The sequence below is a fragment of the Elaeis guineensis genome, chromosome 11 (genome assembly GCF_000442705.2).
Source record: "Elaeis guineensis isolate ETL-2024a chromosome 11, EG11, whole genome shotgun sequence".
Classification (NCBI taxonomy): domain Eukaryota; kingdom Viridiplantae; phylum Streptophyta; class Magnoliopsida; order Arecales; family Arecaceae; genus Elaeis; species Elaeis guineensis.
The window spans coordinates 107,680,456-107,707,533 of NC_026003.2; the positions used below are offsets into that span (position 1 = coordinate 107,680,456).

Consider the following 27,078-nt stretch of genomic DNA (forward strand, 5'->3'; position numbering starts at 1 on the left):
GCGCGGGCCGGCCTGAGGGGTTTCGCGATCGTTATGGCACCGGATCCAGGGTCTATTTAAACCCGTCCTTCCCCTTTTGGGGCCCTATTCCGCTCCAGAGTTCTATCAGTCTGCCCTTCTTCGAGAGCCCTGTTTCTGTTGGCGTCTTCTCGGGCCATAGGCGCCCTTCGAGTCGTCCCTGTCCTCGCCCCTCTGCATCCCTCAGAGCGATCTAGGTTAGTCCCAGAACCTTCATCTTTCTTCCCGCCACTTAGGGGCCTTTTCTTTGCCATTTTTTTTTTGTTGTATTTCTGAGTTAGTCTCCTGGCCTCCGTCCTTTGTCCTGTCCGTCTTCTTCGGGATCTTTAGAGTCTTCATTCGAAGTTATTCGAAATGTCTTCCGGCTCTTCCGCTCCCAGCGGTTCGGGAGTTCTTCCGCCTCAACCCCCAGGTCCCTCGTTCTGTAGACGAACCCGCACTGGGGCTGGGCTCCATCCGATTTTTGCACCGGGCGCCATTTCATGCTCCCTGACTCCGGATGAAACTCCTTCTGTAAGGGTTCAGTATGGAGTTCCTCCGGAGTACGACCTGGAGCTGCCTGGCCCCTCCGACCGGGCTAGCACTCCCCCACCCGATCATTTTTGCTTGTATCAGGAGGCGTTCCGTGCCGGACTCCGGCTTCCACTTCCGTCCTTTGTTGTCGTCCTCTTCCGCTTCTTAGACATCTCCTTGGCTTTCTGTTGCTCCCGAATTCTTTTAGATTTTTGATAGGGTTTTTCTTCCTTTGTCACGTAGTCGAGGTCCAACCGTCCCTCTCTCTGTTTAGGTACTTCTATACCTTCAAACGTCATCCTTCGGCGAAGGACTGGTGGTATTTCTCTCCTCAGTTCGGCAAGAAGGGGTTGTTGAAAGGTGCCCCTTCTTCAATCCACAACTGGAAGGAAAATACCTCTTCGTCCACTGTCCGACCCTGAGGCTGGGCCTGCCCCCTTGGGGCTCCCTGAGGGATTCTGTCCGTCGGGCCCCCAGCCTGGGGGAGGATGACCTCCAGGCTGCCCGGAAGCTTCTCGCCTATTCCGCTCCTTCCCTTCCCAACCTTCTGAGGGAGCAATTTTTGTTCAACATCGGCCTGAGCCCTTAGGATCCTACGAGTACTTCACCTTTTCCTTTCTCTTCTTTTTCTTCTGTCCTTCTTCTTTCTCTTCCCCCCCTTTTTTTTTGTGCCACTCTTTTTTTATCCCATTATTGATTTCTGATCTCTCTCCTCTTTCTCTTTATCTCTCTTTTTTTTTTTTAGAAATGGACGCTGAAGCAGCACGGATGCTTGCTAGGAGCCTCAAGGCCCACAAAAGAAAGGATGCCGCGGCCTCCGGATCGGCAAAGAGGGCCAGGGCGGAGGAGTCGAGCTTGGCCGCGCCCGCCCAGGCGGCTCTAGCGATTGACATTCCCTCGGACGCCGAACCTACGGCCCCCCAGGCCTCTTCGAGGAGTCCACCGACTGGGGCTCCAGTTTCGGGGGTCCGCCCCATGGAGGCGCCAGTAGTGGAGAGGGGGAAGAGAAGGAAGTCGGTGGCCCGCAGGGTGAGTAATCGCCGAGCCACCGCTGACGAGTCCCTCTGTTCCGAAGAGGAGCCGGAGAATCCCTTCAATGACAGGGACTTGATCAGGCGGTTGATCGACGGCTGCATCCTGTCCAAAGTCGTCGAGAGGATCGACCGCGCCGATCCTGAGCAGCGGGTCTGGGACTCCCTAGGGTCCTTCCTCGAGGTAAACAAATCTTTATTTAACCGGCTATTCGACCCTTGTTCTGATCTCCTTGTCGCCCTTGCAGATTGGGCACCAGCTCTTCGCCAACATCGAGGCGACGAACCGAGCGAGGAGGGACGCCGTCCAGGTGGAGGAGCGCTGCCGGGCCGAGGTCGCTCGCCTTAAAAAAAAGGCAGTCGAAGTAGTCGCCCTCCAAGAGGCCCTGGAAAGAGAGAAACAAGTCCGGGAGGAGTAGAAGCAGACCTTGGAGGAGACGGTGAGAAAGGCAGAGGCCGAGGTCGCCAACTTGGCTGAGCAGATTCCAGTCCTGGTCTCGGAGGCCAGGGTCCTTGCGGTAGAGGAATTTAAGACCTCCGCGGAGATGAGGGACTTGAATGTCCAATTCGGTCAGGAGGCGTTCATCAAGGGGTTTGAGCTCTGCCAGGAGAAGGTGACCAGAAAATTTTCAGAGCTCGACGTCAGCTTCCTAGGTGAGGAGTCCGAAGACGAGGCCGGTCCCTCACCCGCTGCCACTGCTGCCGCAGCCGCCCCTCCAGGGACACCAAGCTCTCCAACCCCTGCCCCCAAGGTCTGAGACCTCCGACCTTGTATTTTTATTTTACCATAATTTTTTTTTTGTCTTCAAGAATCATCCAATCAATAAAGTTGAATTTCTTGTCGTGGGTGGCTTCTCCCTCCTCCCTTTCTTCTCTCTGCTTTTCTTTCTGTGATGGGTCGTGTCTTGACACTTTTGCCTTCCGATGGTAGTATCCTGCAGCAGTACTTCCCCTGCCCCTGGGGATTCCGCTGAAGTCGACGATCCAACGGTTGGAGAAGGAAGTCCTTCACTTGACGAAAAAGACAAGGAAGATGGAAGGCGAGCTTCGCAGATTGAGAGAGGGTCATTCTGAAGCCACCGCGGAGGCCACCCGCTTTCGGAATCTCCACGTGAAGGAGATCATGGAGTACAGCCGGAGGAAGGCGGACTTCGCGAAGGAGCTTGAGGAATGCAAGAAGAGCGCCAGCAGCCGAATTTGGGCTCAAGCTGCCAAGATTAGCGCTCTCAAGGTGGAACTGTCAGCTGCGATGGAGAAGATCGGCCAGCTGGGAGGAAGTTCGTCCCGGCTCTTGGCTCGGGCCGACGGCGACCGGGAGTGGTCGAAGAGGGTCTCCGACCTTCAGCAGCAGCTTCAGGACGCCGAGGTGAGCTACGACGTGCATCGGGCCGGTTGGCGCAAGCAGGTAGAGGAATATAAAGGGAGACTCAGGGCAGCGACTGACGAAGTCGCCCGTCTTCAGAGGCAGCTGGTTGACAGGGCTCAGCTGACTTCTGCCCGAGATTCCAATGAACTCCAGTCCCTGAGAGGAACTGTCGAAGGGCTTTCTGTTGCCCTTGGGGAAAGGATGGCTGAGCTGCAGCAATTGAAGATCCAGCTGGCATACGAGCAGCAGACCGTCACGGATGCGGAGGCAGAATCTGAGGTCCTGAGAAAAAAGCATCGAGAGGCGGAGACCGAGAGCCAGCGACTTCGTCGAGCGCTCTAGGATGCGCTGCTGAAAAGGAGAGAGCTAGAAGAAGAGATTGAGAATCTAAGGCAGTCCTGGATGAGGGGTGGAGCGAATAATTCTAGGTCGGAAGGAGCAGAGCTTCCCTAGGGCTCTTTTTGTCCTTCTGTCTTTTCATGTATACATTTTTCCTTTTGTTGTTTCATCTCACTTTTGTCATTTTGCTTTTCTTTCTTTGGCCTTCCGGGTTTTTTAGTGTACATTTCGCAAATGGAATGAAAAGGGAATTTTGTGTTACCTCGTCCGCACGTTGTATTAAATTATCATCCGCCGAACTTCTCTTGTCATTCGACTTGTCTGACGTTGACGTCGTTGGGAGGTGCCCAGTCGTCGATGCGCTGGTTTGCTTTCCCCGTCGTTCATGGCCGCAGGCCCGAGCTTGGTGGTCCGAACTCCGCATTACTTCGGAGACATCGCCATCTTCTTAATCTATGTCGAGAGCCTTCTTAGAGGCTGGAGATGTTTGGTAGGAACTTCCAGTCTTTGTTGAGACGAGGTTCCTTAGGTCTTTGGTGTGGTTTGTCCTTCATCTGTTTCCGACGTAGCTCGTCGCTCTTCCTCTTTAATTTCTCTCCTCTTTTCAAAGTGAGGGCCCTCCCCTCGCTTTTTGCAGGGTTGCGTAGGAGTGTGAAGGTGCTGCTGAGGGGCCTTTTTCTTTCATCCGATCTTGTCGGGCGGTCGGGTTTCGTCACCATCAGGACGAGGTTCTTCTCCCGTTCTCAATGGGGCCGCGGGGGCACATAAGGGCCATCGCAAGGGTCTCTCCCCCCATCCGATCTAAAAGAACCGGGCCTTCGACTTTGCTCATGTCAGGATGAGGTTCTCCTCCTGTTCCTGACATGACTGTGGGGGCACATTAGGGCATTGTAAGGCCTCTCCCCCCATCCGGTCTAAAAGAATCGGGCCTTCGACTTCGCTCATGTCAGGACGAGGTTCTCCTCCTGTTCCCGACATGGCTGTGGGGACGCATTAGGGCGTTGTAAGGCCTCTCCCCCCATCTGGTCTAAAAGAACCGGGCCCTTGACTTTGCTCATGCCAGGACGAGGTTCTCCTCCTGTTCCCGACATGGCTGTGGGGGCACATTAGGGCGTTGTAAAGCCTCTCCCCCCATCCGGTCTAAAAGAACCGGACCTTTGACTTTGCTCATGCCAGGACGAGGTTCTCCTCCTGTTCCTGACATGACTGTGGGGGCGCATTAGGACGTTGTAAGGTCTCTCCCCCCATCCGGTCTAAAAGAACCGGGCCTTCGACTTTGCTCATGCCAGGATGAGGTTCTCCTCCTGTTCCTGATATGGCTTTGTTTTAAGCGTTTGAAAGGATTATACCCAGTCGTGACAAATTCATGCCAAATGGGAAGAGTATGTCAAGTCGAAAGAAATTTAGATTCAAGGCAAATCGTAAGCGATATATTTACAGGTTTTTCGAGTCCCATGCTTGTGGAAGGTCTGCTCCTCCTTGAGGCCCTCCGGCGATGGAGTCGATGGTCCCGATGGGAGGCCGATCTTCGGGCTGCTCCTTCCTTTTTGGCAGTTCAGGTTGCGGCAGGACCCTTGGCCGATCTCCTTTACCCTCAGGCCGGCGTCGGATGAACCTGTCGAGTCGACCTCGTCGGATGAGCTCCTCGATCTCGTCTCGAAGCTGGATGTATTCCTCCATGTCGTGGCCGTGGTCGCGGTGGTAGAGACAGAACTTGTTGGGGTTGCGCTTCCCGGGGTGTGTGCGCATCCTCTCCGGCCTAGGGAGCTGCTCCCTGACCTCCATCAGTACCTGGGTCTTCGAGGCATTGAGGGGGGAGTAGTTGCGAAACCTTCCCAGTGGAGAACCCCGCCGAACCCCACGATCCGGACTCCTCTGCCTGTGCACCCGAGGTGGAGTATGGGCACGCTTATGCCGAGGAGGGGATCGAGAACGCGGCCGAGCTTCTCTCGACCTTTTTTCGATTGCGGACTTACTCGAGTCTCCTGCTTGCCGCTCTCTCGCGGTCTCTTCATCCTTCATTTTGAAGGCTTCTTCCGCTCGGGCGTATCCTTCAGTCGGAGCCAACAAATCAGCAAAATCTCTGGGATACTTCTTCTCTAGGGAGAGCAAAAGGTCATTCTTCTGAAGGCCGCCCTTCAGAGCGGCCATTGCGACTGATTGGTCCAAGTTCCGGACCTCCAGCGCCGCGATGTTGAAACGGTTGATGTAAGCCCGAATGGACTCCCCTTCCCTCTACTTGATATTGATGAGGGACTCCGAACCCTTCCGGGGGCGCCGACTGCTGACAAAATGGGCTACGAATTGGTGGCTCATTTGATCAAAGGAAAAGATGGTACCTGGCTTCAGAGCCGAGTATCAATTTCTCATCGCTCCCTTCAAGGTGGATGGGAAGGCTCAGCATAGAATGGCGTCGGGAGCGTCGTGAAGCAGCATCATCATCCGGAAGGCTTCCAGATGATCAACCGGGTCTGAAGTCCCGTCGTAGCTTTCGAACTGGGGGAGCTTGAAGTTTGGCGGGATCGGTTCCTGCATGATCATTTGAGAGAAGGGAGGGTCAGTGCAAATATCCTCACCATAAGCGGGGGGAGCATGGCGGAGTTCTTCGATCCGTCGGTTCATCTCTTGGAGTCTCCGGTCTAGAAAATTCTCTCGACTTCGAGTCTCGAGGGTCCTCTGACAGAATGGGGGCAGGGATCTTTCAGGGGTGGAGTCGTGGTCCGATTGAGGGCTCTCCACCCTCGGGTTCGCTTTCCCAAGAAGGACGGGGCGGCTGGCCCAAGTAGCCCGCCCCGCCATCGGATTCTGGTGTTTCGGCGACACCCTTTCCAGGCGCACTGATGCCTGCGGCTGCTCCTGCACAGCTTCTGTGAGACCTCTGACCTGCTGTGCTAGCAGATCAAACTGCTCCACACCGACCGCCGTCGCCGGAGGAGGGGGAGGAGGTTGAGAAACAGGAGGGGAGGTCGGAGCCTGAGATCTGGCCACGGAGGCCGTGGATCGTCGCGTGGACCCCTTGCGGGGAGGCATCGAGCAAGGACCAAATGGAGAAAGGAGGGGGGAGGGGACGCCGGAAGAGATGCCCGGGGGCGGTCCCGTTGAGCGCTCCTTTAAGAACAAGAATACTGCGAAGACACAGCCCTTCCTCCAGCGCCAATCCTATTGGTGCAAAAATCTGCTTGCGCCGGAGAAGCTGGAGTCGAGGGAGTCGCGGTCGCCGTCGGGACCTGCAAAAGAAGTTTAAACCGGAGGTGGGGTTGCTCCGGCAAGACCCTCCGACGCTCAAGTCAGTTCTCTGCCTCAACAAGAATGGAGTGCTCGAACAAAAATTTTAGCAGAGTTTCTAGGTAAAACGAGAGCTTATGGAATAACGTATCTGGGGTTCCCCTTTTATAGGCGGAGGGGGCAACAAACTGATGGTGACGCCTGTAACCGTCTGATAGTGGGCCGCCCATGGTCAGGAAAAGTTTGTTGCGGCTAGTAGTGGGGTGGACCCGTGGCTATTACCGGGGCGTGCCACGTGGAGTCTGCCACGAGAAGCGGAGCGGCGTCCGTTGTCGCGACTTGCCAGAGGATAGGAGAATCGCGCAGTATCCGTCGCAGGAAGTGGAGCAGGACCGTGGCCATTATTACGGCCTGCCAAGGAGTGATGGAGCCGTGTGGAATCCGTCGCAGGAGGTGGAGCAAGGTCGTGGAGTGATGGAGCCGCGTGGAATATGCCGCAGGGAATGGAGCAGAATCGCGGCTGTTACTGCAGCGCGCCAGGGGGCGAAGGTCTGCCGGCTGAAGTCCGGCTGGAGTGTCTGGCGGAGAGAGGTGGTTAGCCATCTGTCCAAGAGAAGCTCGGAATCCAGCTTTCGCAGGAGTTCGGATGAAGTCTTCCTTCAGTCACAGCCGGGGGCGGGGCCCGGCTCCCGTAGGAGTCCGGACGGAGCTTACCAGCAGTTGAAGTTGGCGACGGAGCCCGGTTCCCGTAGGAGTTCGGGCGGAGCTTACCAGCGGTTGAAGTTGGTGATGAAGCCTGGCTCCCGTAGGAGTCTGGGCGGAGCTTACCAGCGGTTGAAGTTGGTGACGGAGCCCGGCTCCCGTAGGAGTCCGGGCAGAATCCTCCTTGCGGTTGGAGTCGTGGACGGAGCCCGGCTCCCGTAGGAGTTCGGGCGGAGTCTTCCTGCCATTAAAGTCAGGTGCGAAGTCCGGCTCCCGTAGGAGTCCGGACGGGATTTATCAGTAGTTGAAGTTGGCGACGAAGCCCGGCTCCCGTAGGAGTCCGGGCGGAGCTTACCAGCGGTTGAAGTTGGCGACGAAGTCCGGCTCCCGTAAGAGTCCGGGCGGAGTCCTCCTTACGGTTGGAGTTACGAACGGAGTCCGGAAGGGTCAATTCCGTCGAGAACTTCGGCTGTGGGTATTTTATACCCAACAGGGATAAAGTCACAATAACTGGATTCAATCCTCTCTCTCTCTCTCTCTCTCTCTGTGTTACTTCTTGCATCATGAGTTGTACAATCTTAACCTTTTAGAAATTCTATGAATGCCTAGAAAATTCCATCTTAAAATTATAGGATATGATTGGACAAGCAGTGCAAGGGTGGTAGAGCCTGAAGCATACATCTAAAAACATTTTTCAGCTATTTCATCATACTAGAAAAGAATATTAGAAAAATTTTTAGTGATTCTGTTTCTTTTGTGCATGATTGTTTACATTTTGGATTTGGTCTAGAAAGTGCAAGAGAGATCCTATTGTTGCTAAACACTTGGCCCCCCTACTGATCTCCTGTTTTTCTTGAAAAAAACAGTAGCATATTTGATGTTGGAAAGTTGCATGTTCCTGGATTTTTATTGTCACTTGGACATTTTCCAGCCAAACTCAACAGAGTTTTAGCCTATCATTCGTGCCAATTCTTTCACTCTAATTCTGATCTTTTTATGTCACAATCTATATTGTTTGAATAATGGTATAATTCTATATATGTCTCAGAGGCCGGCTTGGTTGTCCGGTGCCTTCCATAAAATAGAAGTCCACTTTCTATTGAACTACTACAACTTGAGGATAAGTATCAGATCACATATGACCACAATGTTCTCTTAATGAACTTTGCTTGTTCCTTTCACCTCGTGAAGTGTAACAAGTGTTGCAAAGCGGGTTTATTTTACTTTGCATGAGTTTGGGTCCTGGCAGAACATCTATTTTGGACGTAAACTGGACAGGAGAGGTCCTGTGATGGGATGCAATACATGGGACAGCACATGCCATGGCAAAGTCTAGGCTCCATCCAATTATGGCTGTCATGCAAGATACGAACAGCTGTGATTGGAAGAGTGGAAATCTCTCGTTCCTGTGTGAACTGAACTTGCATGCACCATAGGTAAGAAGTTTATTGTGATGAAAAGGTTGAACTAACAAACAAAATTCCAATATCATTCATGTGTTCCATATAATTATTGGTAGGGTTGGAAGTGAGCCCAGGCCAACCCACAGCCAATCACGCTGGGCCGATTTCGGGTCAGACTACGGACTAGATCTGACTAAGTTTGTATCAGGTTTGAGCTCAAAATTAAAGCCTGTTTATTTTTTAGACCGGGCTTGGGTAGTTATGTGGTTTAACCCAGGCTTGGCATAAGCCCAAATGCCGATTTAGGCTCGGAGCAGAGCAGGTATATGGTTTGAGATCTAGCCAAGAATATTTACTTGTGATGTGGTTTGACCACACCAAAGTCTGATCTAATGGAAGCTTAGATTCATTGATTGCTTAATAGCCCCTGTGAATTAAGATTCACTGGGCTCTTCGAAGTCTGTGAGTCCCAAATACAACATATTTTTGATCCCTTACACTTCTTCGATCATCTAGGGTTTTAATTGCCGAACATCTTTCCATCTTTGTATATTTTGTCTCTATGCTTCCACCAATCTATCGCCTCTGGTAGCCAGTTGTTAGTCCAAGCAAGCAAAGTTGAGATTCCATCTATTTGTGGCAGCTGGACACCATCTATTGAGATATGCTTCCTCTAATCTCCTCTCTGTAGATTATAAATAGATTTTCTGATTTCAAATGGAGGTGATCATGAATCCCCTGATTCGACTAGCCCTAGGGGATTAGAAGATTCGCAATCACCTTTATGTGAGATTAGGGATTTATTTACAATCTGCGGAGAGGAAATTAGGAGAAATGTGCCTCAATAGATGGTGTCCAGCTATCATAGATGGATGGGTTCTTGTCTTTGCTTGCATGGACCGACGATTGCCTATTAGAGGCAGTAGAATGGTGGAGGCATTGAGTTGCGAAAACGAATATAGGAAGATGGAAAGATGTTAGGCAGCTAGAACCCTAGCTGATTGAAGAAGTTTAAGGTATTGGGAGTATTCCATATTTGAGACTTGTCGGCTAGAAAGAGCCTGGCAAACCAAAATTCATAGAGACAATTAGATGAATCCAATTTTCCGCTGGACTAGACTCTAGTGTTGTCAGCACATCACATGCAAATCTTCTGGATTAGATCTCGAGCCATATATCAGCCAGCTCTGAGCTCGAATTTGGGCATGGGCTCGGCCACGTAACTATCTGAGCTCAGCTTAAAAAGTAAATGAGCTCTGCATTGAATCCAAGAGAAATTTTCTGTGCACCGCGGGCGGTGCAGACAATCCGACATAGAATGCACTATTCCGTCCGATTGATTTACATAGTTATTATTTTTTTAATATATATTTAATATTTATAAATCAATTTTTTTATTTAAAAATTTTATATAATAATTTTTTTTTTATTTTTTTTTTAAAAATTATGACATCTTATGACATAATATAACTTAGGATGTCATAATATGGTCTCGAATATCATAATATGTGAGAGATTTTTATGTTCAACCACTTTCCAATACGTATTTAATGCCTGTAGGTTGATTTTTTCGTTTGAAAATTTTGAATGATGAAAATGCTCCTGTTCTTTAAAAAAAAATTATGACATTCTGTACATATTATCGATGCAGGATATTATAATATATATAGAATATCATAAATTTACTAAAAGATAGGAATATTTTCGTCATACAAAATTTTTTAAACGAAAAAATCGATTTGCAGATATAAATGCGTATTGAAAAATGGTGACTATGAGAACCAATCGGATGAGATGGTATACTTCATGTCGGATTTTCTACACCAACCGTGGGGCACAAAGAATTTCCGTTCGAGTCCAAACTTAGTTGGGCCTAGCTCGATTTAAAGTTGGTTTGACTCGATAGGCCACGGGCTAGCCCATGCGCACTTCTAGCCTTATTCTAATGAGATTTGGCATCGAGTTTCTGTTTAGCACTGAAATCGGATCAAATATTAGTATATTCATATCCATATTTTATTTTGATTTGACGAATACAGATATGAATATTAAATAGATACAAAAATTTATATTTATATTTATTTTAAATAAATATAAATATAAATTAGATATTGAAGCTACAGATATAAATATTAATATAAGTTAGATAATTAAATTTTATGATTATAAAATTAAGTATATTATTAAATAAATGATAAATTAAATTAATAATATATTAATAAAATAATATATATATTTTAAAAAAATTATAATTGCTATATAAAATTAATATGAATTGGATGGTTGTATATATATATTTTTTAATAGATATATAAACGAATATTAATTAAATAATTAGATACTTAAATATTTATTTATATTATTTTAATAAATTTAAATATAAAAATAAATTTAGATAGATAATATCTGATCTACTTTTATCTCTGCGTCGATCGAACCGGACCCAACAACCACTCCCTATCGGGCGCCTGCCTCCGGTTTCATCAATCGGAGCGTGACCGCCCCTGGGACATTGATTCGAACATTCTTCTCCCTTCCAACAAATTCCTTCTCCTCCATCGCGCAACGCAGGAGAAGCCGAACATAAAAGAAGAGTAACGAGGAGAAAAGAGGCATGTGCCAGTGCTTCTTCCTTCCTCACTCTCCTTCCCGAATCTCTTTCTGCTTCCCCTCCCCTCCCATGATGTCAAGAAGAAGAACGCTCCGCTCCACCGCCCCAGCCATGCACTCCAATCCCTCCCCTCCTCTCCCTTCCCAACATCACCCACCCCAAGAAGAGCAAAGCCAGCAGCAGCAGCAGGCCATCGAGTACCACAACCAGACCAAGCATTCCCTCACCACCGGCTACGCCCGCGGCCCCCGCGGCCTCGACTGGGCCAACCAGCCCAACCCTTTCCTCCGCTTCCTCTCCTCCCCTCTCCTCCCTCTCCTCCACTTCCCCCCTCTCCCCGGCGACTCCCCTCTCTACCACTCCCTTTTCTCTTCGTTTCCTTCACCACCTCACCCCATCTCCCATGCCTCCCTCTCCCGCCTCCTCTACGACTCCCTCTCCCTCTCCGCCTGGAAGACCACCGGCCTCTCCACCTGGTCCCTCCGCGTCAACCCCAGCAGCGGCAACCTCCACCCCACCGAAGCCCACCTCCTTTCGCCACCTCTCCCCGACGACAACTCACCTTTCTCCTCTTCCCCTTTCCTGGCCCATTACTCCCCCAAGGACCACTCCCTCGAGCTCCGCGCCCGCCTCGAAACCTCTTCCCTCTTCCCCAATCATGCCGGCTCCCAGCTCCTCCTCGTTCTATCTTCTATCTTCTGGCGCGAGGCCTGGAAATACGGGGAGCGCGCCCTCCGCTACTGCAACCACGACGCCGGCCACGCCCTCGCCGCCGTCGCCCTCGCCGCCGCTTCCCTCGGCTGGGACGCGCGCCTTCTCGACGGCCTCGGCCACGAGGACCTAGACCGCCTCCTCGGCCTCTACCGCGCCAACCCTTCGCCGCCTTCCCAGCTCCCCGACCGACCCGTCCGCGGCCGCTTCCCCTGGATCGAATCCCAGCATCCCGACTGCGCCCTCCTCCTCTTCCCCTTCGGCGCTGCGTCCTCCGTCGACTACTCCGCGCTCAGCGCCGCCCTGTCCCGGTTTCCGTCTTTGGCCTGGCTCGGGACCCCCAATTCTCTCAGCAAGGACCATGTTTGCTGGGATATCATCTACCGGACGGCCGAGGCCGTGAAGAAGCCACCGACGCCCAGTGACGGTTTCTCCGTGAATCCCTTCCACCAGAGCGGATTGATATCAGAAAGTTTATACAGAGGTCTCACGGTTCGGGAGGTGGTCAGGAAGCGGAGGAGTGCGGTTGATATGGATGGCGTTCATGTGATGCAGAGGGAAACTTTCTATCAGATACTGTTGCATTGCCTTCCTTCGGGGGAGGTGGGACCGGGGGAGAAGCAGGGGAAGCAATTCGCACTGCCATTCAGGGTTCTGACGTGGGATGCGGAGGTGCATGCTGCTCTGTTTGTTCACAAGGTCGCGAATTTGCCTCAGGGCTTGTATTTCTTGGTGAGGAATGAGGACCATTTCGATAGCCTCAGGCGGGCGATGAGATCGCAGTTTGAGTGGGTAAAGCCGGAGGGTTGCCCTGCTGGCCTCCCCTTGTATAGGCTTGCAAGAGGGAACTGTCAGGAGCTAGCCAAGCAGCTGTCTTGCCATCAGGTATGGTGCTTTAATTGTTCGTATGTGCTTGTTAGAGCCTTTCTTTACTCACATCCATCTGTGTCCTCAAATGCAGGACATTGCCTCAGATGGGTGCTTCAGCCTAGGCATGGTAGCTCGTTTTGAGCCAGTTCTGCGTGAAAGGAATGCTTGGATGTATCCTCGTCTATTCTGGGAGACTGGAGTTCTTGGTCAAGTATTATACCTCGAAGCACATGCTGTTGGGATATCCGCTACTGGAATTGGTTGCTACTTTGATGATGCTGGTATGCCCAATTTTTTTTTTTGGAAAGATTCTTAAACCTGAGTTTTGAGTACAACATATGGATGACTGGTAATTTTTCCTGGCATGCTTTAGCTATTCTTATGTTTTGTTGCTGTATACTATGAATCTAATATTCCATGTGATAAATATATAAGTAGCGAAGGAAAAGGGGCACAATATACCATGTTTTATGAAAAATAGACTTATCATATTATTACCAATTCTAAGAATTTCATTTTTTGTTGTTCTTGTATTCCATTTGCAAAAATTTGCTTAAATTTCAGTAATCACTTTTGTGATATAACTTCTTCCATCTTTTTGGTGGAAAGGGCTAGTGAAATGGTGGGACGGGTAGGTTGTGGAGAATTGTCAAGGATCCGGGTGGCTGTCAGAGTGAAAAGAGGAGGGCTTTCGGTATGTCCATGAGGTTAAAGGTAGAAAAGGATTATGGACTGGTTGATGGGAGGCTTGTAGGGCATCTTTCACCTTTTTCATGTTAGAATAAAGATGGTTCATTCGGAAAGTTTAGAGGAGGGTGTGGTAGGTATGGTGTGGGAGAAAGATGGGGAAGATGCTGATACTGAAAGCTAATTCTGATAGCTGCTTTATCGGTAAAATCAATATCAAGGCATCATGGGATGGAGGGACTATGAAATTGGAGTTGGCTGTTAGGTAATGAAAGTTGTGATTAGAAGAAAAGAGAATTTGAAGACAGCTAGGAAGTTGAGAATATTGAAGATACAAGACAGAAAATAAAAGAATATTAAAAATTTGGAGTTGGTGATAAGGCAGTGGAATTTTTGTTGAAGGAAAAGCAAATTGTAAGCTAAGTACCAATATAGGTAACTACTGAAAAATTAGACCCAGAGTTCAGAGGGATTAGGAGGATAGTGTGATAAGGGAATGGGTAGTACACAGAATTTCAAACTTGATCGTGAAATGTGGCATGCATTCATTCCAAGAATAAATTGAGAAACTTAAAGTTGCAATGAGAAATCAGGTGGTCGGATTTTATATACTTGGCTAAAAAAGTGGCTTTGGGAGATTAAAGGAGTGTATTTGGCTGAAACAGATCCCAGTATCATTTTGTTCTATTTCTTTCCAGTGATGATACCATAGGAAAAAGTGGTTGCATGTTAGAAGGCTGATAATTTTGAGATTATATGATGGTTTGTGATGATAACAAAATTTATAGAAGTAGATGGAATTTGGGGAAGCAGGCTTGGATTTCATTATGCTGTGCGAAAAAGAATGACAATGATATGAATTGGATTGTTTGTTTGTTTACATTTAGTTAGAGGTGCAGTTTTTTGCATTTCATTATTAGTTAGATTTCAGTTATATAAAACCTTGACAGATTCATTTTTTGAAGGTTGAAAGACAAATTCCCATTGAATTATTGGTCATCCTTTAGTTTATTTTGATCCCTTTAACAAGGATTGGTGACTCAAATTTCTAATTGGAGTACCATGTGCTTCATTGCTGTGACTTGTGGTGTGATTGGATATGATCTCTTGAGTTTGTACAGTTTTTGATCCTTGTCCCTCATTATATATTTGAATGTAAAGATTAAATAGGGAAAAGATATACTTAAGGTGCCCCATGATGAACTCAGCAAGCCATATTTTTTCAATTTTTGACAATAAGCGATTGATTTAATCAAGAGTTGATGTAAGAGACCTACGTAAAAAGTATCAGATTCTGAAATTTTTACATATTCATGTTTTTTGTGAGAAGCATCTTGAAACCAATAAACACCATATTGATAACCCCAAACCCCTAATTAGCTTCTTGTTAACACTATTATGCTCAGATGATTAAAAATCAACACATTGCCCACAAACCACAGGTTACACACATGAGATGAGGTCTGTTGTCTGTTGTTTAGTCCAAAGCCTTATTTATCTTAACCAGAATATTCTAGAATTTGCTGTGGTAGGGAGTACAGAGCACTTATATGCATCAAAAAAAAAAAAAAGAGGAACATGAAATATATTTAGATTAGCTTTTCATCTGGTCATCCCTTAGCTTTTTTGTTAGCTGATGATGGAATGTGTACTTTGCATGTTTTCTTTCTGCAAACAAGTCCTCCTTTTGCTTTATAATCAACCATCAATAATTCCCAAGTTTGTTATAGTTCTATGGTGGCTCATGCATTGTCATTGATTTCTAATTCAATTGTTATAGTTGGAGCAACTAGGGGTAGCAACTGGATAGGGTCGCTTATCTATAAGATGCATGGGCTTGTCTGGTGCCTAATTCAAGCTATGAGTTGGTCATTGTTGCTTGATCTGTACTGACCAGCAGGTTAGATCTGCTGATCCTCATTGGTCTTGCTCAAAGCCATTTGCCTTTGCCTAACCCTCTGCTGCTTTTTTGTCCTCCTGTAGTAGAGTAGTAGACTCTAACCTTGACCCTTGAGCTGTCCACGGACCTGCCTGGTGATATTGTACTAGGAGCATCTTTATAAGCTATCATTACTTTGACTGTGTGGTTACTTGATGAAACTTATTATTATTTATGTGACCAGCAATAAAATTTTTTTAAGAGAAATATCAAGAGGATATTAGTATAATGCAACAATGTCTGCAATATGCTTCGGTCAGAACTTTGCCTTGAGCTCTCATAACAATGACCTAATAGATCATGCAGGTGTAACAATGCATAATCTGCTTCAGTTTTAAGAGGTTAGTGCCCAATTAGTACTTGACCTGCCAATGAAATAGCCTCTAGGTACAGATGTTTTTGTTGTTGGATCCTGTCAGGCTAAAAATTCCAGCCCAATTGGCAATGTAGGTCTTATCTTTGATTTGTCTGACATAAAGAGCACGTTGTAAGTGGAGAACAGAAAAGGTAAACTCAGAAATGCTAAGAAAACTTCTTTTGACACAACTATTATAAGGGAGTGTACTTTCCATCTGATATGCTGGCATAGAAGCCTTTTTTTGTGTTAAAGGCAGATGGGCTAGCCCACCGAACTGCTATGAATGATAATACAGACCATGGCATCAGCAAAACAAGAGAGTACAAACTCATGGGAGTTCATGGTCCTTAGAACTCAAATGAGGGGATATTTAAAAAAAGGCCTTGATTCCAAATATGTGCAGTCCATCCAATATGAGGGAGCATAGAAATGAAATGGCATCACCTTTCATTCTATTTGACTCGCTGCATATCCAGGAGCGGTTGGTGGTCAAATCTTGATGCCTTTTTAATGCTCCTGTCTGTACATCTGGAAGGCAATCATGTATGAAAATATACTTTTACCGTCATTCTACTGCTTGTGGTATGTATTTCTGCTGGCATGTGCCAATTCCATAGATAAAGGTTCAAAATATATCATATGACTCTAAATTTTTAAGAATGATATGGTGAATCAGAAGCCTATAAACCCACAGCAAAGATGCAAGTGTCTAAGCATCTGCGATTCTGCATTCTTGTTCAACTCTTATGAAAACAGTATTCTTCCTCTAAGGTACTTAAGCTCCTCTTTGGAGGCACTATATCTAGAAGATAACTTATCAGAACTCAGAAGTAAAAGTTGGTTACAAATGAAGATGAGGCAAAAGGAACAATCAAAACCATGCATGTGGGGTGCTTATCTGGGTTGATCAGTTGCTTTGAGAATACCAAGTTCCATAGTGGGTTGAAATGTATGCAGGTCTCCATGCAGGCTGGAAAAGAACGGTGTTTCTTTTTCATGGGCGACTTTTACATAGCATGCCTAGTAATAGTTGCAGCTGTTAATGCCTTGTTGTGTCTATGTGGCCTCTTAATGCATTACATATTTTGACAACTTAAAAATTAGCTAGGTTGCTTACTGGATTCATTGACAAGAACTATAGGCCTCTGTTTTTTTTTTCTTTTTTTCTTTAATTATTATTATTATTATTATTGTATTTTTCAAATTAGGAATTTCACTTTCATAAATGAAAATTAAAATTCTTTTACTCAAATGTAATATTTTTTTGATCATTCTGTTTAGAGGAGGTTGGAACTGATACTGAGCTAACCTAACAAAAGTTTTAGAATGGAAGGTTATTCCCTGGACCCATCTTCCATGTTTAATATGAGTATGTCAAAGTTAAAAATGAAAAAAATAAAATGATATTGTGCTAAAAGTTTCCCAAGGTGTTAATTTGCTTCCTTCCATGAGAAGCCATGTGCTAAAAGCTTTTTAGGTTTATATGGTGCTACAATATGATACCTACCTTTGTCTTCCGCTACTTGTTCTTGTATGTCCTTTGTTCTAGATCTAATTGTTGAAACCTTAGAGTTCAGCAATTTCTTGAGTTCATGTTAGATACTGCAATAGACTTGCCCTGAGTCCTAAATGTTGCAATGTATATTTCAATAGGTACAATTTTCTTAGCTGTGATACTTTTCTCCCTTCCATCTACAACTGCAACATGTGAAAAATATAATGTCTTCATTGCTCTTATCTGTAGACAATAATGGTGGTGATCGTTTTCCACTCGCAGGCCATAGATCTTTCTCCATATGCAAACAAATGCTATGATTTGCGCTTTCTGTGCTTAATAAACTAATTGTGGTTCATTTTGAAGAGGGCAGTATTATAAGAAATAAAGCATTCTTTGACATAAAATTGGGGCTTGTACAATATAGGACCTTTTGGATATTCAAATTAACATGGATTTACTTAGCTTGTTTGAGCTATATGTTCACTGCATAAAATCTTGGGCAAGAGATTTGTGTGTTATCTCTGTAGGTTATCTTGGCATTTTTTGAATTGCAATGATGAGATAAACGAGGATTGTTGCAGTTGTCGAATTGAAGTAATGGAAGTAAAGATGCACCATTGGATTTCCATGCAACAGCCTATTGCAATATGATATCCTATTCATTCCAACTATGTGGAACGATAACTAAATCCTTGTTTTGCTGTATGAGCTAGAATGTTAGGTTGTGTGGGTTTGTGCAGATAAGAGTGACAAGCAGGAAGATGAACGTTAAGGTAAATTTTAAATTTGTTACTAGAGTACAAAGGATGATCATATTAATAATTTAAATCAAGGGGAAAGGGACTTGCATTAATGGAGGACCAGCAATTAAGAACTATTTTTTTGAAGTTGAAAACTTGAATTTCATGCTTATTTTATTGGGTGGGAAAAGTTAGTTGGTGCAACATCGTTAATTAATTGTAGACTAAATAAAATACAACTTTCACTAAATTGCATGCTGATTGTAGCAGTGAAGGAGCAGTTTTGCATAATTCGCCTTACCTTTAAAAGTTCATACATCTGGTATTTGCCCCTTGATTACTAGGTGCATCTACACTAGAATTATGTTATCTTCAAAATCCCTCTTTTTAAACTCTCACATCTGTAACTATCCTATTTATTTATTTCATTTGAAACACCATTCCAGTTCTATGTCCACAACTTCAAGCCACATTACCTCAGATCAGTTTGCTCAAGATATTTATGATCTCACTGTAGGGCTTCAGTATTCATTGATGATCCAAAACTTAATAGCTCTTTCATTTATATGCTCAAGGATCAACAAGAATGTTTGCAAGCTTGGAAAAACCTGCCTTGGAGACTGTTCCTCACATTGCACGTTAGCTCTGAATTTAATGTCTCTTAACCTATTTATAACGTCCCATTTATAATGTGCATGATTGGTTGCATGCCATCCAGGTTTCAAACCTCAGTTTTAGTTTTGGTTTCCTCTGAGCCACAGGGGTTTTAATTTCATTATTTTGGTTTAAAAAATTATAAAGAAAATGACAAAATAAAATTAAAAAAGTCAAAAAATTTATAAGAAAACTCAAGAATTATAAAAGTGATTAAGAAAAATAGAAAAAGAAATAAAGTGAATCAAGAAGTTAAAATACAAATCATCTTAAAATATATTCTGTTGTTGAGGGGCTTTGGGTGTTTCAGCTCAATGATTCATGCTACAATAGTCAAATAATTTTTTTTTAAATGAAAAAGGTCAGGTCGACTTTCATTTTATTCTTCTATAGTGTAATGGAGCGTTTTACATCTCAATGACTATGTAGATCATTGTGATTTTGCAGTAGGATAGCCAAATCCATGGTCCATAAAAAAATGAAAAGAAAAATAAATTTCTTTGACCCAACAGCATGTTCCCACTTTGATCTTAACAAAATGCCTCTTGAAATTCATAATAAATAAGGAAATGACAAAAATAAACTTAAGTTGCCCATAAGTTCAATACAGTTTAGTTTACACCAAAATTCTCTGCTTCCAGATTGGCTCAGACAAACCAAAAAGTTCTGGTTTTGATTTTGGTTTTGGTTTTGGAATCTCTGCAAAACTTACAAACATAATTGTTGAAACTTTTGTCTTGCATCATGCAGTTCATGAGGTTCTTGGCCTGAAAGATTTGGAGTTCCAGAGCCTGTATCATTTCACTGTTGGAAGCCCTGTGTTAGACAAGCGAATTATGAGCCTTCCTGCATATCCAGGCCCTGGAGTGGATGCATAACTTTCTTTTATGGCATATACCCGAAGAAAAGTAATTGACAGGTACTTGGGGACTAATCCTGCTCCCAAATATTATCATTTGTATAAGCATCAGTTAACTGGTTAATTTTTCCAAAACCTTGTATAAGACTAAGTGGATGTGTTGAGAAAGTAAAAATGTAAAACAAAATATATCTGTATGTATTACTGTACAGTGGCATCAGTGTTTCCAAGATGCAACTTCAATGTTGTGCTGCAAATTATGAAGCTACCTCAGGGTTTCATTTTGTCTTTCCATATGAGTTTTACCGATGGCTTTGACATCTTGCTACATGTTTCACTGGAGGAGATGGCTCCTCAACTCGAAGTGAGACTCTTATGTTTCTCCACTCCCGAGCTTTCTAAGACCATCCTCCTCACCAACTGATCCAGTTTGGTGTAGGAACGAATGATCTCACTGCACAGGAGTTTAGCGCATCGGCCAAGTATTTATGTGGCCGCTTAACATACTTTTTTGTTTATCGCCTATCCTATCTCCTACTTTTTCAATGACAACGTCATTAATTGCAGTAGTTAGAAAAACATCTAAGAGCTCTTGACTTCAATAAAAATTATTTTTATTTTCTTAAAAACGATATATACCTTTTTCAAATCGAGTGTAATATTTTTTTAAAAAAAATGCAGAAAAGAATAAAAGGGGAAACGCTGAAACAAATCTTTTGAGATTTTCCCATCAAAAAAAAAAAAAAAAAAATCTTTGGGGATTTTTTCATGCGCTGCGAGTTCCAGGTATAATATCCCGCACAAAAATATTCTTGGGGTATGGAGCTCCACGCGGGTGTTTTGCCCGCTTCATTTGCTTCCTTCTTTCTCGTTCGCGGCAGCTCCCGCAGAAGGAAGCGGGAAAGGGGCGAACCTCCTCCTAAACTCGTTCCCAAACGCATCAACACCCTCGCCTACCCCAAATCCTCTCCCACTCCTCTCCTCCTCGCCCCACACCGCGCCCCCCTCACCCGCGACCAGGCCCTCGATCGCATCCTCGCCGACCTCGACTCCGCTCTCGCCCGCGGCGTCCATGTCGAAGCCTCCATCTTCGCCTCCCTTCTCGAGGCATGCTCCCAGATGCGCTCCCTCCGCCACGGCGTGCGTCTCCGCCGCCTCATCCCTCCCGCCCTCCTCCACCGGAACCCCGAACTCTCCGCCAGGCTCCTCCGCTTCTATGCCTCATGCGGCCGCGTCGATAAAGCCCACCAACTGTTCGACCAAATGCCGCGTCGATTTAAGAACAGCGCCTTCCCTTGGAACTCCCTCATCTCCGGCTACACCGAGCTGGGTCTATACGAAGACGCCATGGCTCTATATTACCAGATGGAGGAGGAGGGCGTCGAGCCCGACCGGTTCACCTTCCCTCGAGTTCTCAAGGCCTGTGCTGGAATCGGGTCGGTGAGCCACGGCGAGGCCATCCACCGCCACATTGTTCGCTCGGGCTTCGGCACTGATATCTTTGTGCTCAATGCGCTCGTGGATATGTACTCCAAGTGCGGCGACATCCAGAAAGCCCGGCAGATTTTCGACAAGATTCCCGACAGAGATCCGGTCTCATGGAATTCGATGATAAAGGGTTACATACGACATGAACTTCCTCTCGAGGCCTTGGACATCTGCAGAAGAATGCTTGCAGACGGGATCGAGCCAGACTCTATCACCATCTCATCAATGCTCTCTGGGTTCTCTTTGCCTTCCACCAACAAACTGGGGCTTCAAATTCATGGTTGGGTTCTCCGACATGGGCTCGAGTGGAATTTATCAGTCGCAAATTCTTTGGTCGGAATGTACTCCGAACACAACCAATTGGATCGAGCTCGGTCGATATTTGAATCGATGCCAGAAAAGGATTTGGTCTCTTGGAATGCTATAATTCATGCTCACCGTAGGGATCATCGAGTGCTTACCATGTTTCAGAGCATGGAGGATTCAGGGGTGCTGCCAGACCAAGTCACTTTCGTATCGTTGCTCTCGGCATGTGCGAATTTGGGATTGGTGGAGGATGGCCGGAGGTTGTTCTCGGAGATGGAGGAGAGATACAAGATAACACGAGGAATGGAGCACTATGGATGCACGGTGAACATGTTGGGCAGAGCAGGGTTGGTAGGTGAGGCTTATGAGCTCATATCGAAGCAGATGCCATTCGATGGCGGACCGACGGTGTGGGGGGCGTTGTTGTATGCTTGCTCAGTGCATGGGAATGATGACATAGGAGAGATTGCAGCAGAGAGATTGTTTGAGTTGGAACCTGACAATGAGCTTAATTTTGAGCTGTTGATGAAGATTTATAGGCAGGCAGGAAGATTGGAAGAGTTGGAGAAGGTGAGGATGTTGATGAGGGAGAGAGGATTGGAATCAGAGTCTTGAGGATATAGAATATCTGGATTCCCACGATTTCCTTTCTCCTGCATTTTAATTGCTTCCTCTTGTAATTAGTATCTTCTTGTAAGTCATTAGATAAAAATATATACATTGCAGGAACAGTGCCTGATTTTTCTTTGAAGCTTCTTCACAAAATCTGTTAAATTACCTCCTTCAAGGCTCAGTAGGGGCCTGTTGTGTCAATGTTGGGATGTAATTTTAGCAAAATTTCATTCTGTCGAATGAGAGAAATGAAATATGTAAAACTAAATTAAATGTAGCATATTTTGCATAGAAGATCATGAAAGTGCTGTTATGATTGTTTCATTTCCAGTGTTCTGATGCCATGAGCTAATTAGTGGAAGAGATTCCATCCTTCCCCTTTCAATGTGTTATTTAATTTAAACCAGTAAAAACATCCAACATCGGGAGCAACAGAATCCTATCCACCCACCAACTAATAGATAAGGACATGCATGTATAAACACACCCATGAAAGGAGCTTACTCAACAAACAGCCCGTATTCAAATGCTTTTATGGAAATGTATCCATGGTTGATTCAGAACTGTCCTTAAATCATCAAGGGCCACACTAAATAATGCTTCACTTGGGTTGCAAGCACCAAGATAATTGTAAAGAATTCAAAGGACTCTGAAAGTAGATGGCTTCATATCAAGTCCAAATTGTCAAATAGCAACCCGAAAACTGAAGCAACAATGCTTTTCTATAATGCGATGTGCCAAAGGCGGTTCTGTGCATGTTTGGTATAGATAACATCATCTCACTTTGTAACAAGATTGTCAGCATATACAACTCTACCCCTTATTAGTCAAGGTTAATAATGGCATTTTCTTGTCAATGTCTGAAAATGAAGCAACAAAATACATCTATATAATCATTGTTATACCATGAATCGATTTGACCAACTAAGTATTTCTATGGGATATGAATAGGGTTTGAGAATGAAAGGCAAAGATTTGGTATATGTAAATGAAAATAGATTAACCAATAGATTATGTCCCATAGATATCAAGCGACATAGTGTACAAACTATAGATAATGAGAAATTTGGTAGATGTCATTGACTTGGTATGAAAAGATGCGGAAACCCTCTCCAAAATCTTACACTCAACCAGCTAATATTACATTCTATGTGCAAGAAAGAGTTCCATGCATCATGCACAGTTCGATACTAAGAGGTTGCACGTATTTATGGCCAGACCCAAGATTGCGAACAAAAAATATATGGGGCGGGCACAAGAGAGAATTTTGCCGCAGAATTTTTATTTTGCCATATCAATCTTAAAGAAGAAACTTAAAAGTCAATTTTTTTTTCTACTAATGAAATTATTTGTCTCATAATTTTTATTAAGAAATATGGTATTTTCTTTCTTCTTCATTTTCAAAACATGCTTTTTATTGGCATACATTATATAGTCAGATTATACACACCAAACAAATTAATTATTAAGTAAGTTAATACACATATCCAAATAAATCAATATGGAGTTTCTAGGATATGAAATTCACCATTCAATATATATCTTCAACATATCTTTAAGTAAAAAGTATATTTTGAAAATTATGCATCAATTTACTTAAAAGTATGATATAGTGATCCAATACATATCTTTAAGTAAAAAGTATGTTCTAAAAAATATTCTGTAAACTGTATATCAATTTTTTTGAAGGTATATATTAGGTTGCTAAATGACGAATTCGCTAAGTGCATATCAGTTAATCTTGTACTATGTATTGATGAACTTCATATTCTAAAAATTATGTATTAATTTATTTGAAGGTATGTATTAGATCATTGCTAGGTATGTAAAAGAATTTTATGCTATGTATTAAAAAGTCGATGAGCGTGTATTATCCAGCAATATCATATATATCGATGAATATGACATCCGAAAGCTATGTATCAATTTATTTGAAGATGCATATTATATTGTTAGATGATTAATTTATCGAGTGTGTATTATGTAGCCATATACTATGTATTGGTAAACTTTACCTTCTAAAAACTATATCTTGATTTACTTAGAGATGTGTATTGATTATTCATAATTAATTTGTTCAGCATGTATTATCTAGTCATATGGTATGTATAGATAAAAGATATGTTTGGAAAATGAAGAACAAAAAGAATGCCGTGCTTTTTCAAGAAAAAAATTACGGATTGACGACACCGTTGGTAAAAAAGTCCTTGAATTTATTTTTTTAAAGATTTGTATTAGGAGAAATATGACAAAATAGGAAGCTAGTACTAAATTTTTTTCACTATTGCCCGCCCCCTATGATTTTTGTTCGGAGATTGCTACTCCTAAGGAAAGAAGAACAACCTACCAATTAGGCATCTATTTGAAGCAACCCTTCACCCGTAGTTCTTGTTCATGTGTCCTTTGGATAGCATTGCGATAAGGTCTTCAAAGAAATTCTTTTTGAAATGTTGCGGCCTTTGCTCCAGCTAATGCCATTGGGAGAAGAGAAGAGTCAGAATGTGTATCAGGAAAAAAGCAACCAATGCTCCACAATCCACATGCTCGTGGGATTTAGTTGGGACTCACTCTGTGCTAGAGGTGGCAATTAGATTGGATCAGATCATATACGAATTAAATCAATAAGGATTGGATCAGAAAATTATTAATTTAAACTTAATTTATTTATTAAATAGATTAAAAATTTAAATATAAACCCAACATACTTATTAAACAGGTAATCCGATCCGATCTATTTAATCTATTTATTAAATAAATTAAATTAAATTAAATAGATTAAATAAGTTAAACAGATCAGATTAAATGGATCAAAAATAGGTTAAGTAGATTTAAACAGATTAAACAAGTTTTAAACGGATTAAATTGATTAAACAGATCAGGTTAAATGGGTCAGAAACAGGATAAACATGTTTCAAAAAAGTTAAACAAATTAAATGGATTAAATAGATTATCTGACTCAATCCAATCTAAATATTAAATAGATTAAATAAGTTAAACAGATTAGATATCTAAAATTCAAATCTGACTCAAATATTAAACAGATTAAATGGATCAATCTATTTATAACCCCAATCCATTTAGCATTAATCCAAACATGTTTATGACGGATCGAATACGGATCAGGTTGGCAGATTGGATCATACTTTGCTGGCCCCACTCTGTGCCACTTGGCGAAGAGAGCAAGAAGCAAACTTCATCCAAAAACCAAATCTAGAAGAAGAGGATAAAGATAATGTTATTGGTTTTTTTGAACTTGAAACTGACATTGGCCAAATCTAAGATACCAACTATCTCAAACCATCAATTGAACATGAGAGTCTCTATTTAATATGATAACTTTATTGAAAAGAACAAAAGATTGGGAAGGCTTTGGGCTAGCATAATTCTTGGTCTTGACTAATCATTTTCACCAATTATATGTCTTGGTCGGAAGAAAAAAATTGAAGAGAAAGTTAATATTTTTTTTGGTTAGGAGTTTTTTTATACAAAAAAAAAGAAAAGGAAAGAAACAAATGAAATATAAATCTTTTTAAATCTGTAATTTTTTTCTCCAAATCGAACAGATTTGGAAAGAAAAAAATTGAGAGTTAGTGAATTTTTTATAATTCTCTTCTTATTTTTTTAATAATAAAGAATAAAATTAATATCACATTTCAATTCTAAGGATTATTTCAAACTTCCCACTTAAGCTTTCTACCCGATTGAGACTCATATGGATGGAAAAAATTGATGAAAATAAAAAAATAGAAAAAATTAAAAGATAAGATTTTTCTTAATTTCTTTTTTGGGTTTATTAGATTCCTTTCAAGGATATAATAATTAAAGGAGGTTGTACATTTTTTTCTTTTCCTTTCTTCTTGCTTCTCGTCAAGAAGGAAAGAAATTATTTTCTTTTCTTTCTTTAAACTCCCAACTAATAGGAAAGAAATACACTTTAATTCTTTTTTTTCTTTTCTCTCCTTACTAATATTTTTTTTTCTTCGTCAGACTTCCAACCAAGGCATAAAATCTTTGTAGCTGAAGGCATGGTAAATTGGCAAGTCCTCTTTCTCTCATATTCAAGTATATCTTGCTACTAGCATGCTAACACTCTTTCTCTCATATTCAAGTATATCTCATATTCAAGTCTCATTTCATTTAAGTCATATTCTCTCTTGACTCGCAACCAATGTGGAACTAAAGATACACTCTTCCCATAACAGTAGCCCATTCATGGTAGCACCATTCTATGATGGTCAAGGATATTTCTGTCTCAGTTGGATCAATCTCCACTCCCACGAGCATGAGGTATTATCCACACTAGCCTTTGGTCGTTTTGCGCCCTTGGGCTCTAGCAACTTTGGGCCTCACGATTTTGCTTTTTAAAAAGCACCTCATGTGTAGAGAAAATTTCATTCTATATAAGTCATTTTTTCTTGACTCATAACTGATATGGGACTAAAAATACATTCCGTCTATAATACTATGCATATATGCTATCTCCTAGATAGCAAAAATATACTTTTATTTCTCAAGTACTCAAAGAGGGTGTTTGGTTCGTAACCGGAATCCGAATCAATATTAGAACTGAAGTAGATTGGAATGGGAATCAGAATGGTCATATCCTCCAAAATATTTGGTTCATAACCGAAATTAGAATCGAGATAGATGATTTTCATGGTTGCTATTTTATTCATTTAAAGATAGAAATCAAAATCAAATATATCATTTTTTATCTATTTTTAATAATTTATTTTATTTGATATTTTTGAGTTGGATTTCTTGTAGAACGAACTTTAAAGAATAATTGAAACTATTACTTTTAACAAAAAATGTATCATTTCAATACAAATAAAGTCACCGGAAAAGAACCTATTTCTCCTTACAAGAGGGTATAACTAAAGGACAAAATAATCATCTTTATCAAAAAAAAAAAAAAAGACAAAAATATCATACTATAAAAATAAATAAAAATAAAAATATCAACCTCATTAGCAGCACTGTACTACCTAATGAAAGAATTGTATGTGACCCAATTCGGGGTGCAACCTCCTCCTCCTCTTTCATTTTTTTTTTGGCTGCGGATAGGTGGAAGAGGGGGCAACCCTTAAGAAGCATATTGTCAAACAGCTCATCTGCCCCCAATCCAGCAAATGATAGCCACCAGCG

The 27,078-nt window shown here is 43.1% G+C and overlaps 2 protein-coding genes across 2 annotated transcripts; both read left to right on the plus strand.

The window, feature by feature from the left end:
• Positions 1–11,085: 11,085 nt before the first annotated feature.
• On the plus strand, positions 11,086–19,816 carry LOC105054269 (uncharacterized). The gene is made up of 3 exons (XM_010935760.4): positions 11,086–12,804; positions 12,881–13,070; positions 19,416–19,816. The coding sequence occupies exons 1-3, from the start codon at positions 11,212–11,214 to the stop codon at positions 19,541–19,543; spliced, it is 1,911 nt and encodes a 636-aa protein (XP_010934062.2). The 5' UTR covers positions 11,086–11,211; the 3' UTR covers positions 19,544–19,816.
• Positions 19,817–20,306: 490 nt separating this feature from the next.
• On the plus strand, positions 20,307–22,224 carry LOC105054268 (pentatricopeptide repeat-containing protein At4g25270, chloroplastic-like). The gene has a single exon (XM_010935759.4). The coding sequence runs from the start codon at positions 20,344–20,346 to the stop codon at positions 21,931–21,933; it is 1,590 nt and encodes a 529-aa protein (XP_010934061.2). The 5' UTR covers positions 20,307–20,343; the 3' UTR covers positions 21,934–22,224.
• Positions 22,225–27,078: the final 4,854 nt, after the last annotated feature.